The sequence below is a fragment of the Pan troglodytes genome, chromosome 17 (assembly GCF_028858775.2).
Source record: "Pan troglodytes isolate AG18354 chromosome 17, NHGRI_mPanTro3-v2.0_pri, whole genome shotgun sequence".
In the NCBI taxonomy this organism is placed as follows: domain Eukaryota; kingdom Metazoa; phylum Chordata; class Mammalia; order Primates; family Hominidae; genus Pan; species Pan troglodytes.
In genome coordinates, this window is record NC_072415.2 from 28,029,166 (window position 1) to 28,048,619 (window position 19,454).

The following is a 19,454-nucleotide window of genomic DNA, read 5'->3' on the forward strand; positions in this document are numbered from 1 at the left end:
CCTCTGAGAACTGGAATAAGACAAGGATGCCCACTCTCACCACTTCTCTATTCAACATAGTACTGGAAGTCCTAGCCAGAGCAATCAGACAAGAAAGAAATAAAGGGCATCCAAATTGGTAAAGAGGAAGTCAAACTGTCACTGTTTGCTGATGATATGATTATATACCTAGAAAACCCTAAAGACTCCTCCAAAAAGCTCCTAGAACTGATAAGTGAATTCAGCAAAGTTTCAAGATACAAAATTAATGTACACAAATCAGTAGTTCTGATATACACCAAAAGTGTATACACCAAAAGTGACTAAGCTGAGAATCAAATCACAAACTCAACCCCTTTTACAATAGATACAAAAACAAAAACAAAACTTAGGAATATACCTAACCAAGAAGGTAAAAGACCTCCACAAGGAAAACTACAAAACACTGCTGAAAGAAATCATAGAGGGGAAGGAGCCAAGATGGCAGAATAGGAACAGCTCCAGTCTACAGCTCCCAGTGTGAATGACGCAGAAGACAGGTGATTTCTGCATTTCCAACTGAGGTACCGGGTTCGTCTCACTGGGGAGTGTCGGACAGTGGGTGCAGCACACTCAGCGTGAGCTGAAGCAGGGCGAGGCATTGCCTCACCCGGGAAGGGCAAGGGATCAGGGAATTCCCTTTCCCAGTCAAAGAAAGGGGTGACAGACAGCACCTGGAAAATCAGGTCACTCCCACCCTAATACTGCACTTTTCCAATGGTCTTAGCAAACAGCACACACCAGATTATATCCCGCACCAGGCTCGGAAGGTCTTACACCCATGAAGCCTCGCTCATTGCTAGCACAGCAGTCTGAGATCAAACTGCAAGGTGGCAGCGAGGCTGGGGGAGGGGCACCTGCCATTGCCGAGGCTTGAGTAGGTAAACAAAGCGTCCGGGAAGCTCGAACTGGTTGGAGCCCACCATAGCTCAAGAAGGCCTGCCTGCCTCTGTAGACTGCACCTCTGGGGGCAGGGCATAGCCAAACAAAAGGCAGCAGAAACCTCTGCAGACTTAAATGTCCCAGTCTGACAGCTTTGAAGAGAGTAATGGTTCTCCCAGCATGCAGCTGGAGATCTGAGAATGGACAGACTGCCTCCTCAAGTGGGTCCCTGATCCCCGAGTAGCCTAACTGGGAGGCATCCCCCAGTAGGGGCAGACTCACACCTCACATGGCCAGGTACTCCTCTGAGACAAAACTTCCAGAGGAATGATCAGCCAGCAACATTTGCTGTTCACCAATATCCACTGTTCTGCAGCCTCCGCTGCTGATACCCAGGCAAACAGGGTCTGGAGTGGACCTCCAGCAAACTCCAACAGACCTGCAGCTGAGTATCCTGACTGTTAGAAGGAAAACTAACAGAAAGGACATCCACACCAAAACCCCAACTCTATGTCACCATCATCAAAGACCAAAGGTAAATAAAACCAAAGATGGGGAAAAACAGAGCAGAAAAACTGGAAACTCTAAAAATCAGATGGCCTCTCCTCCTCCAAAGGAACACAGCTCCTCACCAGCAGCGGAACAAAGCTGGACGCAGAATGACTTTGACGAGTTGAGAGAAGAAGGCTTCAGAAGATCAAACTACTCTGAGCTAAAGGAGGAAGTTCGAACCCATGGCAAAGAAGTTAAAAACCTTGAAAAAAAATTAGACAAATGGCTAACTAGAATAACCAATGCAGAGAAGTCCTTAAAGGACCTGATGGAGCTGAAAACCACGGCACAAGAACTACGTGACGAATGCACAAGCCTCAGTAGCTGATGCGATCAACTGGAAGAAAGGGTATCAGTGATGGAAGATGAAATGAATGAAATGAAGTGAGAAGAGAAGTTTAGAGAAAAAAGAATAAAAAGAAATGAACAAAGCCTCCAAGAAATATGGGACTAAGTGAAAAGACCAAATCTACGTCTGATTGGTGTACCTGAAAGTGACAGGGAGAATGGAACCAAGTTGGAAAACACTCTGCAGGATATTATCCAGGAGAACTTCCCCAATCTAGTAAGGCAGGCCAACATTCAAATTCAGGAAATACAGAGAATGCCACAAAGAGACTCCTCGAGAAGAGCAACTCCAAGACACATAATTGTCAGATTCACCAAAGTTGAAATGAAGGAAAAAATGTTAAGGGCAGCCAGAGAGAAAGGTCGGGTTACCCACAAAGGGAAGCCCATCAGACTAATAGCTGATCTCTCAGCAGAAACTCTACAAGAAGAGAGTGGGGGCCAAGATTCAACATTCTTAAAGGAAAGAATTTTCAACCCAGAATTTCATATCCAGCCAAACTAAGCTTCATAAGTGAAGGAGAAAGAAAATACCTTACAGACAAGCAAATGCTGAGAGATTTTGTCACCACCAGGCCTGCCCTAAAAGAGCTCCTGCAGGAAGCACTAAACATGGAAAGCAACAACCGGTACCAGCCACTGCAAAAACATGCCAAAATGTAAAGACCATCAAGGCTAGGAAGAAACTGCATCAACTAATGAGCAAAATAACCAGCTAACAACATAATGACAGGATGAAATTCACACATAACAATATTAACCTTAAATGTAAATGGGCTAAATGCTCCAATTAAAAGACACAGACTGGCAAATTGGATAAAGAGTCAAGACCCAACAGTGTGCTGTATTCAGGAAACCCATCTCACGTGCAGAGACACACATAGGCTCAAAATAAAGGGATGGAGGAAGATCTACCAAGCAAATGGAAAACAAAAAAAGGCAGGGGATGCAATCCTAGTCTCTGATAAAACAGACATTAAACCAACAAAGATCAAAAGAGACAAAGAAGGCCATTACATAATGGTAAAGGGATCAATTCAACAAGAAGAGCTAACTATCCTAAATATATACGCACCCAATACAGGAGCACCCAGATTCATAAAGCAAGTCCTTAGAGACCTACAAAGAGACTTAGACTCCCACACAATAATAATGGGAGACTTTAACACCCCACTGTCAACATTAGACAGATCCACGCGACAGAAAGTTAACAAGGATATCCAGGAATTGAACTCAGCTCTGCACCAAGCGGACCTAATAGACATTTACAGAACTCTCCACCCCAAATCAACAGAATATACATTCTTCTCAGCACCATATCACACCTATTCCAAAATTGACTACATAGTTGGAAGTAAAGCACTGCTCAGCAAATATAAAACAACAGAAATTATAACAAACTGTCTCTCAGACCACAGTGCAATCAAACTAGAACTCAGGATTAAGAAACTCACTCAAAACAGCTCAACTACATGGAAACTGAACAACCTGCTCCTGAATGACTACTGGGTACATAACGAAATGAAGGCAGAAATAAAGATGTTCTTTGAAACCAACGAGAACAAAGACACAACATACCAGAATCTCTGAGACACATTCAAAGCAGTGTGTAGAGGGAAATTTATAGCACTAAATGCCCACAAGAGAAAGCAGGAAAGATCTAAAATTGACACCCTAACATCACAATTAAAAGAACTAGAGAAGCAAGAGCAAACACATTCAAAAGCTAGCAGAAGGCAAGAAATAACTAAGATCAGAGCAGAACTGAAGGAAATAGAGACACAAAACACCCTTCAAAAGAATCAATGAATCCAGGAGCTGGTTTTTTGAAAAGATCAACAAAATTGATAGACCGCTAGCAAGACTAATAAAGAAAAGAGAGAAGAATCAAATAGACGCAATAGAAAATGATAAAGGGGATATCACCACCGATCCCACAGAAATACAAACTACCATCAGAGAATACTATAAACATCTCTACGCAAATAAACTAGAAAATCTAGAAGAAATGGATAAATTCCTTGACACATATGCCCTCCCAAGACTAAACCAGGAAGAAGTTGAATCTCTGAATAGACCAATAACAGGCTCTGAAATTGAGGCAATAATAGATTACAAAACAAAAAAAGTCCAGGACCAGATGGATTCACAGCTGTATTCTACCAGAGGTACAAGGAGGAGCTGGTACCATTCCTTCTGAAACTATTCCAATCAATAGAAAAAGAGGCAATCCTCCCTAACTCATTTTATGAGGCCAGCATCATCCTGATACCAAAACCTGGCAGAGACACAACAAAAAAAAGAGAATTTTAGACCAATATCCCTGATGAACATCGATGCAAAAATTGTCAATAAAATACTGGCAAACCGAATCCAGCAGCACATCAAAAAGCTTATCCACCATGATCAAGTGGGCTTCATCCCTGGGATGCAAGGCTGGTTCAACATACGCAAATCAATAAACATAATCCAGCCAAGGACAAAAACCACATGATTATCTCAATAGATGCAGAAAAGGCCTTTGACAAAATTCAACAACCTTCATGCTAAAAGCTCTCAATGAATTAGGTATTGATGGGACGTATCTCAAAATAATAAGAGCTATCTATGACAAACCCACAGCAAATATCATACTGAATGGGCAAAAACCGGAAGCATTCCCTTTGAAAACTGGCACAAGACAGGGATGCCCTCTCTCACTACTCCTATTCAACATACTGTTGGAAGTTCTGGCCAGGGCAATCAGGCAGGAGAAGGAAATAAAGGGTATTCAATTAGGAAAGGAAGAAGTCAAATTGTCCCTGTTTGCAGAATGCATGATTGTATATCTAGAAAACCCCATTGTCTCAGCCCAAAATCTCCTTAAGCTGATAGGCAACTTCAGCAAAGTCTCAGGATACAAAATCAATGTGCAAAAATCACAAGCATTCTTATACACCAATAACAGACAAACAGAGAGCCAAATCATGAGTGAACTCCCATTCACAATTGCTTCAAAGAGAATAAAATACCTAGGAATCCAACTTACAAGGATTGTGAAGGACCTCTTCAAGGAGAACTACAAACCACTGCTCAAGGAAATAAAAGAGGATACAAACAAATGGAAGAACATTCCATGCTCATGGGTAGGAAGAATCAATATCGTGAAAATGGCCATACTGCCCAAGGTAATTTTTAGATTCAATGCCATCCCCATCAAGCTACCAATGACTTTCTTCACAGAATTGGAAAAAACTACTTTAAAGTTCATATGGAACCAAAAAAGAGCCCACATTGCCAAGTCAATCCTAAGCCAAAAGAACAAAGCTGGAGGCATCACACTACCTGACTTCAAACTATACTACAAGTCTACAGTAACCAAAACAGCATAGTATTGGTACCAAAACAGAGATATAGACGAATGCAACAGAACACAGCCCTCAGAAATAATGCTGCGTATCTACAACTATCTGATCTTTGACAAACCTGACAAAAACAAGCAATGGGGAAAGGATTCCCTATTTAATGAATGGTGCTGGGAAAACTGGCTAGCCATATGGAGAAAGCTGAAACTGCATCCCTTCCTTACACCTTATACAAAAATTAATTCAAGATGGATTAAAGACTTAAATGTTAGACCTAAAACCATAAAAACCCTAGAAGAAAACCTAGGCAATCCATTCAGGACATAGGCATGGGCAAGGACTTCATGTCTAAAACACCAAAAGCAATGGCAACAAAAGCCAAAATTGACAAATGGGATCTAATTAAACTAAAGAGCTTCTGCACAGCAAAAGAAACTACCATCAGAGTGAACAGGCAACCTACAGAATGGGAGAACATTTTTGTAATCTACTCATCTGACAAAGGGCTAATATCCAGAATCTACAATGAAATCAAACAAATTTACAAGAAAAAACCAAATAACCCCATCAAAAAGTGGCAAAGGATATGAACAGACACTTCTCAAAAGAAGACATTTATGCAGCCAAAAGACACATGAAAAAATGCTCATCATCACTGGCCATCAGAGAAATGCAATCAAAACCACAATGAGATACCATCTCACACCAGTTAGAATGGCAATCATTAAAAAGTCAGGAAACAACAGGTGCTGGAGAGGATGTGGAGAAATAGGAACACTTTGACACTGTTGGTGGGACTGTAAACTAGTTCAACCATTGTGGAAGTCAGTGTGGCGATTCCTCAGGGATCTAGAACTAGAAATACCATTTGACCCAGCCATCCCATTACTGGGTATATACCTAGAGGATTATAAATCATGCTGCTATAAAGACACATGCACATGTATGTTTATTGTGGCACTATTCACAATAGCAAAGACTTGTAGCCAAGCCAAATGTCCAACAATGATAGACTGGATTAAGAAAATGTGGCACATATACACCATGGAATACTATACAGCCATAAAAAGGATGAGTTCATGTCCTTTGTAGGGACATGGATGAAGCTGGAAACCATCATTCTCAGCAAACTATCACAAGGACAAAAAACCAAACACCACATGTTCTCACTCACAGGTGGGAATTGAACAATGATAACACATGGACACAGGAAGGGGAACATCACACACCGGGGCCTGTTGTGGGGTGGGGGGAAGGGGGAGGGATAGCATTAGGAGATATACCTAATGTTAAATGACAAGTTAATGGGTGCAGCACACCAACACGGCACATGTATACCTATGTAACGAACCTACACATTGTGCACATGTACCCTAAAACTTAAAGTATAAAAAAAAAAAAAGAAATCATAGATGACATAAACAAATGGAAACACACACCATGTTCATGGATGGGTAGACTCAGTATTGTGAAAATGACCATACTGTCAAGAGCAATCTACAAATTCAATGCAATTCCCATCAAAATAACACCATCATTCTTCACAGAACTAGAAAAAAATCCTAAAATTCTTATGGAACCAAAAAAGAGCCCACATAGCCAAAGCAAAACTAAGCAAAAAGAACAAATCTGGAGGCATGACATTATCTGACTTCAAACTATACTATAAAGCCATAGTCACCAAAACAGCATGGTACTGGTATAAAAATAGGCACATAGACCAATGGAACAGAATAGAGAACCCAGGTATAAACCCAAATACTTACAGCCAACTGATAGTCAATAAAGGAAACAAAAACATAAAGTGGGGAAAGGACACCCTATTTAACAAATGGTGCTGGGATAACTGGCAAGCCACATGTAGAAGAATGAAACTGGATCCTCATCTCTCACCTTACACAAAAATCAACTCAAGATGGATCAAGGACTTAAATCTAGGACCTGAAACTATAAAAATGCTAGAAGATAACATTGGAAAAGCCCTTCTAGACATTGGCTTAGGCAAAGACTTCATCACCAAGAATGCAAAAGCACATGCAACAAAAACAAAGATAAATAGGTGGGACTTAATTAAACTAAAGAGCTTTTGCAAGGCAAAAGGAACAGTCAGCAGGGTAAACAGACAACCCACAGAGTAGGAGAAAATCTTCACAATCTATACATCTGACAAAGGACTAATATCCAGAATCTATAGCAAACTCAAACAAATTAGCAAGAAGAAAACAAACAATCCCATCAAAAAGTAGGCTAAGGACATGAATGGACAATTACCAAAAGAAGATGTACAAATGGCCAAAAAACATATGAAAAAAATCCTCAATATTACTAATGATCAGGGAAATGAAAATCAAAACCACAATGCGATACCACCTTACTCCTGCAAGAATGGCCATAATCAAAAAAATTTTAAAATAATAGATATTGGCTTGTATGTGGTGAAAAGGGAACACTTCTACACTGCTGATGGGAACGTAAACTAGCCCAACCACTACGGAAAACAGTGTGGGGGTTCCTTAAAGAACTAAAAGTAGAACTACCATTTGATCCAGCAACCCCACTACTGGGTATCTACCCAGAGAAAAAGAAGTCATTATATGAAAAAGATACTTACACATAAATATTTACAGCAGCACAATTCGCAATTGCAAAAATGTGGAACCAACCCAAATGTGCATCAATCAACAAGTGGATAAAGAAACTGTGGTATAGGGCCGGGTGTGGTGGCTCACGCCTGTAATCCCAGCACTTTGGGAGGCTGGGGTGGGTGGATCACTTGAGGTCAGGAGTTCAAGACCAGCCTGGACAACATGGTGAAACCCCGTCTCAACTAAAAATACAAAAATTAGCCGGGCATGGTGGCAGGCACCTGTAATCCCAGCTACTTGGGAGGCTGAGGTGGGACAATCATTTGAACTCAGGAGGCAGAGGTTGCAGTGAGCCGAGATGGCGCCACTGCACTCCAGAGCCTGGGCAACAGAGTGAGAACAGAAGAAAGAAAAGAAAGAGAAAAAAGAAACTGTGGAACATATATATATATATACACACACATATATATATATACACACACACACACACACACATATATATATATATATATATATATATGATGGAATACTACTCAGCTATAAAAAGGGATGAATTAATGGTATTCGCAGCAACCTGGATGGAATTGGAGACTATTATTCTAAGTGAAGTAACTCAGGAATGGAAAACCAAACATTATGTTCTCACTCATAAGTGGGAGCCAAACTATGAGGATGCAAAGGCCTAAGAATGACACAATGGACTTTGGGGACTCAGGGGAAAAGGATGGGAAGTGGGTGAGAAATAAAAAACTACAAATTGGGTTCGGTGTATACTGCTCAAGTGATGGGTGCACCAAAATCTCATAAATCACCACTAAAGAATTTACTCATGTAACCAAATACCAGCCATTCCCCAAAAACCTATGGAAATAAAAAAAATAAACAAGAAAATACAACAAAAATTGCTTCCTAATTGGGATTACTCATTTTCTGGTAATGATTCTGACAAGGAGTTTCTAGAAAGTGCTTTGCTCTTTGGTTCCAGACACGAGATACAGCGGCATTTCTGCTTTCCCCCTGCACCGGCCGTGAGAAGGAGATCTGTGCCTTGCCTTGCCAGTTATTTTCAGCAGCAATGCAACAGAATGACTCGCAAATCTCGAGAGTGGCCAGGAGGTGATGAAACTTGTTGTGATGGGAAAGGGCGCATTGCCCATCGTGGCGGAGTGGGGGCCCTGACCTTGCTTCCTGGCACCAGCAGGCTGCTGCTCCTGCTGAAAGCTGCCCCAAATCTCCAAGGTCAGAGATGCCTGACATAAACCAGGCCAGAGCACCGTCAGCGCAACAGACCGGACTCAAGGTTCTGGAATGTGTGAAATATTAAGAAAGGCTTGACCATGCCTCCCTGCCCCAGTCCTTCGTTCAAAGGCTAAAGGCAAGCCAGAGTCGCTTTAATGGAGAGAGGTTCTCCCCAAGAAGGGCTGGATTGCAAAACTCGTCCCACGCCCTAAGTTCTGTCGCAATCACCCCCTCGGCTTTCCTCCTCCGTTTCAAGATATGTGCAAAAGCTTCAGTTAGCAGAAAAACAAGCAGCATTGTCACCACTATGGTTTAGAAAACACTGTTAGGTCTTTACCTCATTATCCTCTCACAACATCCCTGTCAAGCAGATGTAGGGAAACCACTTCAAGTAAGAGGGAAACATCTTGTGCCTTGTCTTCTGATGGACTGAGAGTAAATCTCTGTAAAACATAACCTAATGAAGGCCATGCATTAGGCAGAACCTGTGCAATCACAAAGGTGCACAGAGATGGGAAAAGTTGGGGAAAAGCTGCAAAGTCTCAGCAAATTCTTCCATTGAAATGATCCACTTAAAAAACTTCACCTACACAGTTTTTCTTTAACCAAACTTCTTTTAACCAAACACATAATAAAATACATTGTCCTGAAAGGCTGACACTGCAAAGAGTAATTCTTAGGCGTATTCCCTCATCTTCTAATATTTTCTTAGGTGGAACAAAAAAAAGGGCAGCTGAGTCCTTCTGGGTCCTTCTAAGTGACACACCCAGAAACGTTTGCTTTTACAGCATTTTTGAACCAGGAATTTGGCTCATTTGAATGCTCCCTACTTTGTTTCAGCCCCCATCACCATTTTAAAACAGGAAGGAAAGAAGAAAACTTATTGGCATGTTTAGTTTTAGTCATTTCGTTATTTTCCCTTCAGTGTGAACTGCTGTCATGTTGAAAAATAAGGGGCTCCTCCCTCGATTCTCCCAGGAAAATGGTTCTTTGTAAGGAGAAATCATGCTCAGCTGTACCATGTTATCAAGTGGTTTGTTGTTATTTTTAAGCCCAGAAAACCACTTCATCAAGGATGGAAGTAGTTAACGCTGAGCAGTAAAGAAGTCATGCGGCCAGTGATAAATCAGAACATTTGTGTGGGAGACTAGAAGGAACCTCACCACTGGTACAGTTTCCCCGCTTTTGATTTTTAAAAACAGGATGTAAAGTTCTGTGTAACTGTTGGATGCGGCACCTACTTCATTATGCACACGCAGCACATGTTAGTAACAACAATATTAGGCACATGAGGAAGAGGATTTTTTTCTAAAAGAATTCAAGGAACACATTAGTGGCGGTGGGATAGATCACCTGGGGATTGGCACTAGTTTACCACCACTCACAGCAACATCCAACATCTAGCTAACCTTTCTTTACTGACCTACTCCAGGCACACAGACACCTGCAGAACCAGTAAGAAATACCCACAGGCTACTGCAGCATTGACTTTGACCATAATCACTTATGTGCATTTCCCCAAAGAGACTGCACTGCTGGCTCGGCTTCCAGTGCAATTTCTAAGAATTTCACTTAAATTTTTTACATTTAAATTTTATTTTATTTTTTAGAGAGGGGGTCTCACTATGTTACCCAGGCTGGATTCAAACTCCTGGACTCAAGCGATCCTCCCGCCTCAGCCTCCCGAGTAGCTGGAATTACAGGAACATACTACTGTGCCCGGCTGAGCTTCACTTAAAGTTCATCTTAGGCAAGCCAGCATCATTATTATCTTAATTCACTGAATTTAACGATTTCAACCGTGAGCATTTCAGCCTTTCTCCAATGTGTCCGTAAGCATTAACTTCAAACCCAAAGTCTTCAAAGATAAAATCACCTGTGAGGCAATAACATTCCAAACCGACAAACAATGAAAACGGTGAGTGTTCACCAGACGTGCCTGCTAGGTATGCATTACGTTAGTGTGACAGCGCAATTTTTAAAACTTCTGTCAGCTGTGTTCCCGCACTGGGGCCTCCTCCCCACAACCCTGTCATGTAGACGTGAGGAAAGTGTGCCTCAGAAGGGCTAAGTGACTCGCCTGTGGTCACACAGCTTGCTGGTGGGAGATGTCAGGCTGCAGGACAACTCTTCTGTCTCCTCTTCCGAAGCACGTCAGCCACCCACCCAACCTGGACGGAGTTCCCACCCACTTGCCGTTCTCTGCAGCCTGCCCCCACCTGCCTCCCCTTTTCCTCAGGATTTTAACTCAAATACCACGTGCCAACGTGGGTGGAACACATCAACAGAGGAAGACCAGTTACGGAGCTTAATTAAGACAAGTTCTAACAAAAAGCAAGCTGCTTTTCGTAAGGCCATTACCTCTATTTGAATGCTATTCACTGCAGTGTAAGACAAAGGTAGAAAGTGTAGCCCCTAAGCATGAAGTTCTTTTTCCAAGACCCCAGTCTCGGCCCTGCCTAGTCTCCTGGCTGAACTTGTGATAAGAATAAAATAATGGTGTGGAAATGTTCTGGAAATGCCGAAGGGCCCTGCAAGCATAGCATCTCCTCCACTGGGAACCTAGGAAGGAGACAGGAACAAGAGAAATAAGAAACCTGAAAGGAAGGTCTGGAGATTCTAGGGAGCAGCCCCAAGGGGCCAATAAGGAATGGAAACCCAAAGAAAGAAACTCAAAATAGCAACAGTCTGCAGCTCTCGAGGGTTGGGCGCCTGGGATTCCAGCCCTCCCGTGCAGGCGTCTCTGACACGAGCTCAGTCTTCCTCAGCTGACTCCAAGTTACCTTCGATGCCAAGGAACGAGCCTCCTAACAGCCAATTGATGGTGAAACTTTTGTTTAAAAGCTGAAGGAAAAAAAATTCCCCCAAAGCTATACACAAAAGGTACTTTTTGAACTGAAAGTTATTCTGTTCCTGGAGATGTAGAAAACAGAAAACTGGCTCTGGAAGATGTAAGCCCTCATTTTCTTTCCCCCGATCCCTGCAGCCTTACATGTTCTGTTCTGGGTTTTTTTGTCTGTTTTGTTTTTGACTCTGTCATCCAAGCCTCAGTGCAGTACTGCAATCATGGCTCACTGCAGCCTTCAACTCCCAGGCTCAAGCAATCCTCCCGCCTCAGCCTCTCCAGTAGCTGGGACTACAGGCACGTAGCACCATACCCAGCTAGTTTATTCTATTTTTTTGTAGAGACAAGGTCTCACTATGTTAATCAGGCTGGTCTTGAACTCCTGGGCTCAAGCGATCCTCTTGCCTCAGCCTCCCAAAGTGCTGGAATTATAGGCATGAGCCACCACGCCCAGCCAAATGTTCTGTGTGTGTGTGTGTTTTAAGCCACATTTCCTGGCTGAGGTTACTCCCTAATAAGACAAATTTTCTGCCAACTGAACAACCATCTGCTCCCCTCGGAACCTGAGGAGGATTAGAGGTGTTCTGAACTCCACGGAACTCAACACCTGCTGCAAATTCCTGGCAGGCCTTATCTCAGCAGCATAGGTTGTGTGTGTTGGCCCCACCCAGATCCCTCCCCCGACTGGTAAGATCTTTTTAGAAAAAGAGCTAATAGGAAAAATTCCACCAAGATACAACACAGGCCTCGAGGGGCTGAGGCGGGAGGTGGCCAGATGCTGATAAGCCCAAGTCAGTGTGTGGTGTCAGAAAGAGAAAACTCTGGGCCCTACAGAAACTCAGCCCTGAGTTGGGAGGCAAAGTGAACTCAGAGGGAATAATCCTGCCTCACCTCTGGGGTCCTTGGATGTCTTCACCAACAATGCAGGCTATCTGTGGACCAGACACCTCCCAAAGCCCCCAGTACTAAAACCATCAGGCTGAGCAGGAGGTGATGGGACAATTTGGAAGCATGAAAAAAACAACGCCAGTCCAATAAAGAGAAGAAACACCAACGCCAGTCCAATAAAGAGAAGAAACACGGTGCTGTTTTCTACCAGCCGTACATCCAAACACTACCAATGGGTATTGGAGGCTGTAAGAAATGTCAGGCCCTTCCCTCCTGCCATTCCACCCTGCCAGGGAGGCTGGCAATGCAGCACCCGCTGCGGTAGGCATCACACATGCACCCTCAGGGTGCTCAGCCCGGCTGTGGATTGAGACCTCCAGGGGCTGCCAGGTGCGGAGCGGGAGGAGTGTGAGGCTTGAAAATAACAGGCCTGGGTTTGAAGGCAGGCTCTGCTGCTTCCTAACTACTTGCCCTCCTGTAAAATGGGGGTAGTGACCCCAGAGGGTTGCTATAAGAATGGAAAACAATGAACATGGCAGGGCTCGTCACATTCTCACGATGCACTTTAAGGAAATATTCCCACTGCAGTCAGCCTCAATCCCACGGATGTCAACCTGCCCAGTGCCTCATACAAAGAATTCCAAGTCACTCCGATTCCATGTCTCCACATATCTGTCCCTAAAACCAGCCCATGACCAAGGCAGAACCTCTCCACTTTTACAGCGGCTCCGGAGAGTCCAGATTCAGAGGCTGCGTCCACCACACTGACGGGCGATCGCTGGGAATGTCCTAAGGGCTGGGGGGGTGGCAGGATCTACCAGACTGTTCAAGCTGCCAAGGGTTTTTAGGATTAATTGGGAAAATTCCCCAATACAATGACATTTTTAAGAGATTTGGCTTTATTAATGTAGAAGTATAAAGTAAAACAATTACCTCAGGAGGGGAAAACCACCCTTAGACCCACCTTGGGAATTAGGACCGAATGGTAAATGCCTAGCATGCAGCTAGGTGTCATTTAGAGTCCACAGGTCCCTTCTGTGTCCTCTCCTTATCTCCCAGGGGATGGTGCCCCTTTCCTTCTCCTCTTCCTCAGATTCTATTGAGCCACCCTTAGGAATTTACAGAGGGAAGACAAATCATGTTTTATTGAAGCAATCCTGTGCCGGGAAGATCCAGAGCCTTCCTCACATCTAGTACCTGTGCACTAGAGAGAGACACAGAGAGAGAAGACATCCCAATTTTAAATTCCTAAGTGATGGTGAATCTTTATAGGTGTTAAGAATTATTGCGGGCCAGGTGCAATGGCTCACGCCTATAATCCCAGCACTTTGGGAGGCCAAGGCAGGTGGATCACTTGAGGTCAGGAGTTCAAGACCATTCTGGCCAACATGGTGAAACCCCGTGTCTACTAAAAATACAAAAATTAGCTGGGCGTGGTGGTACAGGCCTGTAATCTCAGCTACTCAGCAGGCTGAGGCAGGAGAATCGCTTGAACCCAGGAGGCGGAGGTTGCAGTGAGCCGAGATGGTGCCGCTGTGCGCCAGCCTGGGCAATAGAGCGAGACCCTGTCTCAAAAAAGAAAAAACGAATTTTTGCACAATTACTTACACACAAAACTAGTATCACAACCATTAGGGCATGGGCTTTAAATTCTTTTTCTGGAAGCCTGCTTTTAACACCATTCCCCTGTGACAAGTTTCATGTTGGCAGCTGAGCTCGGGAACATATATGTGGAAGTCCTGAAGTGGTCGAGCTCACTGGTCCATGCAGTATGTCCGATAACTCTCGCCTCTCTAATAACAACTTTAAGCGTTCAATCTGCCAGTGCTTCATTAAAATAAGCCAACAAACTGTATAGTGTGAAAAATGACATAGTTCATGCGTCATAGGCAAATGACCCACAGTAGAGAGGGTTAAGGGCACATGCAGGCACATGCATGCACACGCGCGAATGCACACAGAAATGCATTCTCAACACTTCTAAATGAGAATTGCCTTTTATGAAAGAAGGTGTAAATGCTTTTAGTAGTTGAGTACTGTGCAACCTACCGAAAGCACACACTAAGACAAACAAACAGGCACATTCTCCATTGCTATAGAGACAGAGGGCCGTCCGCAAAGCCCTGGATTAGCAGGCGGCTCAGTGGCTACCCTCACGTGATCACAAGCAACTTAGGGAATGGCTCATCTCAGTTTCCTCCTTGGTAAAATGGAGACAATACCATTCAACCAGAAGGGATGTTGCAGAAACTAAATAAACTAATATATGGAATGGAAAGCCCTAACACGGGGCCTGGCACATAGAAGGTACTTTATAGTATCAGAAAAGTGATTACTTAAAAGGCCCACTTACATAAAAACCCCTTCTGTTCCTGGTTGCACATAACAATATTCAAATTCACAATCTGGAATCTAAGGCTTTTCATACATGTAAACAGGGCACCGTCTAATCCTTCTGACAAGGCACCTGCGGCCTGTAGTCAGTCTCTACAGCTAAGGAGGCTGTTAGGGCCCAATGACATGGCTGGGGGCAGAAGCCCTCCTCCTGTTATTTAAATGAGTGCCTCCATCACACCCCATTTCCCAGCGGTTTCACCCTCAGTCTCGGAGCACTGTCTCTATGACTACTTTACTTCTGTCCCCAGATAGGCAGAATGCTCTCTCTCTCTCTCTGTTTTGAGACAGGATCTCACTCTATCACCCAGGCTGGAGCGCAGTGACATGATCACAGCTCACTGCAGCCTCGAACTCCTGTGCTCAAGCAATCCTTCTATCTCAGCCTCCTGAGTAGCTGGGACTACAGGTATGCACCACCATGCCCTGCTATTTTTTTTTTTTATAGTGATAGGGTCACACTATGTTGCCCAGGCTAATTTCAAACTCTTGGGCTCAAGTGATCCTCCCGCCTCAGCCTCTCAAAATGTTGGGATTATAGGCAAGAGCCACCCTGCCTGGCCCAGATCTCTCTCTAAGTAATTCTTTACCTGCTTGGCTACTATCCAACTCCTTTTTTTTTTTTTTTTCCATCAGAGCCTTTTTCCCATCATATCATTTTCTGTATAACTAAGTTTCTTCATGACTCTCTCCCTCAATCTCACACAAATTACAATGCCTGCACCCCACTGACCTGAATGGCCTCTTTCTGCAGAAACAATTGCTTCCTGCTCACTAACCCATGGCCTTTCTGGAGCCTGAAGCCTCCAGGACTTCTCCTGAGTCTCTAAGATGGGTTTTCCTCCACCAATATCTTTGCTTCACTCTCTCTCCTTGCCTGGCTCTTCCTCTTCTTTCCCCTCCACTGTCCCTAAGAACTCAGCTCTGTTCAACCATGTCAAGGCCTCAATGATGCCAACCTGTCCGTCACTCTCAACTGCAGAAATGCGTTTCTATCTCCAGCATCTCGGCCAACCTCCAGCCCTGTACTTCCAACACTGCTCACAAATTATCCCTCAGTCACTCTAGAGTGAGTTTCTGAAGAAGCTTTTTTTCCAGCCTGGGTAACATAGTGAAACTCCATCCCTAAAAAAATAAAAATAAAAAACTAGCAGGATGCAGTGACTTGTGCTTGTAATCCCAGCTACTCAGGAGGCTGAGGTGGGAGGATCGCTTGAGCCGAACAGTTAGAGGTTGCAGTGAACTATGATGGTGCCACTGCACCCCAGCCTGGGTGACACAGTGAGACCCTGTCTCTAAAAAACAATAATAATAAAAAAGAACCTCAGGTTTCCTTCCACAGGTCCCAGGTGACTCAGGCTTCTGGATTCCTCAGAAAACACTGAACAATTCCATGTGAAACAGCCATTACTCCTTGTTAGGTATAAAAAGAAGGCTCCTTCCTTTGTCTTCATTCATCCACCAATTCTCAAAACTTAGGGGCCAGACATGGTGGCTCACGCTTGTAATCCTAGCACTTTGGCAGGCTGAGGCGGGTGGATTGCCTGAGCTCAAGTTCGAGACCAGCCTTGCCGACATGTTGAAACCCTATCTCTACTAAAAATACAAAAAAAAAAAAAAAAAAAAAAATTAGCTGGGCATGGTGGCACACACCTGTAGTCCCAGCTACTCGGGAGGCTGAGGAATGAGAGTTGCTTGAACCCAGGAGGCAGATGTTGCAGTAAGCCAAGATCACGCCACTGCACCCCAGCTTGGGTGACATGGTAAGACTCTGTCTCAAAAAAAAACAAACAAAAAACAAAAAAGAAATCTTAGGAAGCATTCCTCAGTTGAAAAATAAGATAAACCATTCTGTTCCATCCCTAAAGAAACTGAAAAAGGTCAAGACTGAATTTACTGCTGAAGCTAATGTCAAGATTTTCAGGTTCATCAACTCAGTCTTTGTTTCTTAAACTTCACACTTACAGTGCAGTACTTAAAATGTAAAAATGCACTTGCATTGTTTACATGGTTATTATTGAAATAAAACACCCAGGTCACTTATTTTGGCTTTGTTTAATAAAACAACATAAACATCTGTCATTTTTTATAATAATTCTGTTGTCCTACTCACTGGGTGGCAAAAATGCACTCCCACTGCCTTGCATTGACCTGCCAATCTGGAGGCGATTCACTCCCCACTGACAGCCAAGTTTCACTGAGTTTTGGTCAAATAGAACAATTAAATCATCCTTTGGTTTTCCAAGCAGCTAAAATAATTTGAGAAAATAAAAACAAGCCATCTTTTAAACAAAAATGCATTACCTCCCAAAATGAAAAATTCATTTATCTCCGAATTGTCACCAGTAAGTTTTAAGGTTATAGCAAGCCACAACATGCAGTTCTTGTATAAGATGAATAAAATATTCCTGACTAATAACTCAATTCTAATTTTAAACAAATGCATTCAAACTGAGTTGAATACTTAGTTTGTATCACTCCCACAGTGTAAAAACCTTGCTTGGTTCTGATGTCATTGACTGCTGGCCATAGACGATGCGGTCTCAGTCTTACTAAGAGATTAAGGTTGGATGACAGTACCTTTTCTCTCTGACAATGTATCCAACTCAAAGAGATAGCCTAGCTGGGCATTCAATTTCAGCGTTTTCCACTGTATATTAGGAAATGGGGACCTCGTCTAAGTTTCTGTTTGTTTTACTTTGTTTTTGCCGAGCAGGAATTAGCTGAACCCTGTTGGCAGCTCCTCCAGCAGCCCACGTGGGGTGGACCCAGCGACCACTTCCCATAAGACTACAGGCTCATCTACTGTTCTCTGGAATAAGGTTTCCTGGAGTACAAGTTCCAGTCTGTCCCTTGGTTTTGCCAAAGACAGATCCGCCTACTGACTATTCTCTGCTGTAATGACAACTGTGCTCTAAGACAAACAGCTTATTCTTAGTGGAAAACAATTAATTTCAGCCATCACATGTGTTCCTCAACAGCCATTTATTGACACTGGCCCATCTTCCGGTATCAGACTGATACAAAACCCCAAAGACTTGCCTGATGACAATTGAATGAGTGTCATGTATTTAACGGCATTTCTACTTTATTGCATTGCTTCCTGTTTTTTTTTTTTTTAAGATGGGGAAATCTTTATAAGCAAAAAGATGATTAATTCTTCCCCCTGTCTTTAACGGCCATTCTCTCCCACAATCTCTAGCGAATCTCCAAATCTAAGTTGCGGGGAGGGATGCTGGGGAACCACAATTTTAAGCAAAGTGTTCCTGAGGTTTTAGCTTAGACATCTACAAAACTGGAAGATTCCGTTTTATGGGGACATACGGACAGAACTCACTCGTTTTAGAACACTACTTAGCCAAACCTCTCAGCGAATCCTATACTGAATAGTCTTTAGCAGTATACATTTTGGAATCTTCTGTGTGCCCCAGAACACACAATATGGATCCAATTAGATTCAGCTGCCTTATGTTACAAACAAACATTGAAAGGAAAAAAACAGAAGTGGGAGTGGGAGCTTTGTTCATCCTCTCCTATGCCCCCGCGACCCCACACTCCCGAGGCGTGCGCATCCTCCCCGCTCACTCGGGCAGCACACACTCCCTAAATAGCCCAGCGTGGCCGGTGCCCCGCGCAGCGCTCTGAGCGCTTTTCCGCTGCTGGGTTTTCACCGGATCTGGAAGAGATTTACAGGAGGACTGGAGCCCAGCGCCGCAACCCCACCCCACCCCCACCGCCCCGGCCCGGGCGCGCCCTACCCGCTCCCCGGCTCCAGGACTTACACCAGCGCCGACGGACAGGGCATCTGGTTCCAGGCACAGTTGTACTGAGCCTGAATAAAACTCTCACTTCCCTCCAGCACAGAGCAGCTCACATTCTTGTTCACGATGTAGGCGCACCAGTTCCTGGGGTGCAGGAGAGAGAGGGAGAAGGGCACGGGGTAAACCCGGAGAACAATGAGGCCAGGGGAGAGGGGACTGCGGCACCAGACCGAGCGAGGGTCGTGGGGGTCCGTCGCCCTCTGCGGAGGCGGGAGCTTCACAGAGCAGACGCCGGAGGGTGCCCGGGTGCGCCTCTGGAGAGCGCGCGCCTGGATCCGACCAAGACGGGAAAGAAAAGCACCCATGGTCCCAGGGGCTCATGGAATTCCTGGGAGTCGTTTTCGGATCACCCGGGTCTGCGGGACACTCTCTGCGCCCACGCCCCCGGAGTCAGCTCTGCCTGAGGCGCCGGCTGCGGAGCGCGCGGTCCCCCGCAGAAGGAGCCGCCCGGGGAAGTCCAAGGGAGACCCCCGGCTGCCGCTCGTCGTCTTTGGCAGGGCAGCTCTGGGGCTCAACTGGGGGCCGGGGAGGGGTAGGC

General features: G+C 44.3%; 1 protein-coding gene across 6 annotated transcripts in view; it reads right to left on the reverse strand.

Annotated features, from left to right (window-relative positions):
* The window catches only part of EMILIN2 (elastin microfibril interfacer 2), a 65,801-nt gene that overhangs the window by 45,845 nt on the left and 502 nt on the right, over positions 1–19,454 (reverse strand). For 2 of the 6 annotated variants that reach the window (XM_016933397.4, XM_054672015.2), the window contains exon 2: positions 18,878–19,000. In XM_016933397.4, the coding sequence (XP_016788886.4) occupies positions 18,878–19,000 (123 nt within the window). Of the gene's footprint in view, positions 1–18,877; positions 19,410–19,454 lie in introns of those variants that run through there. The other 4 variants (XM_063795533.1, XM_063795532.1, XM_063795534.1 and 1 more) reach the window with 3 other exon arrangements.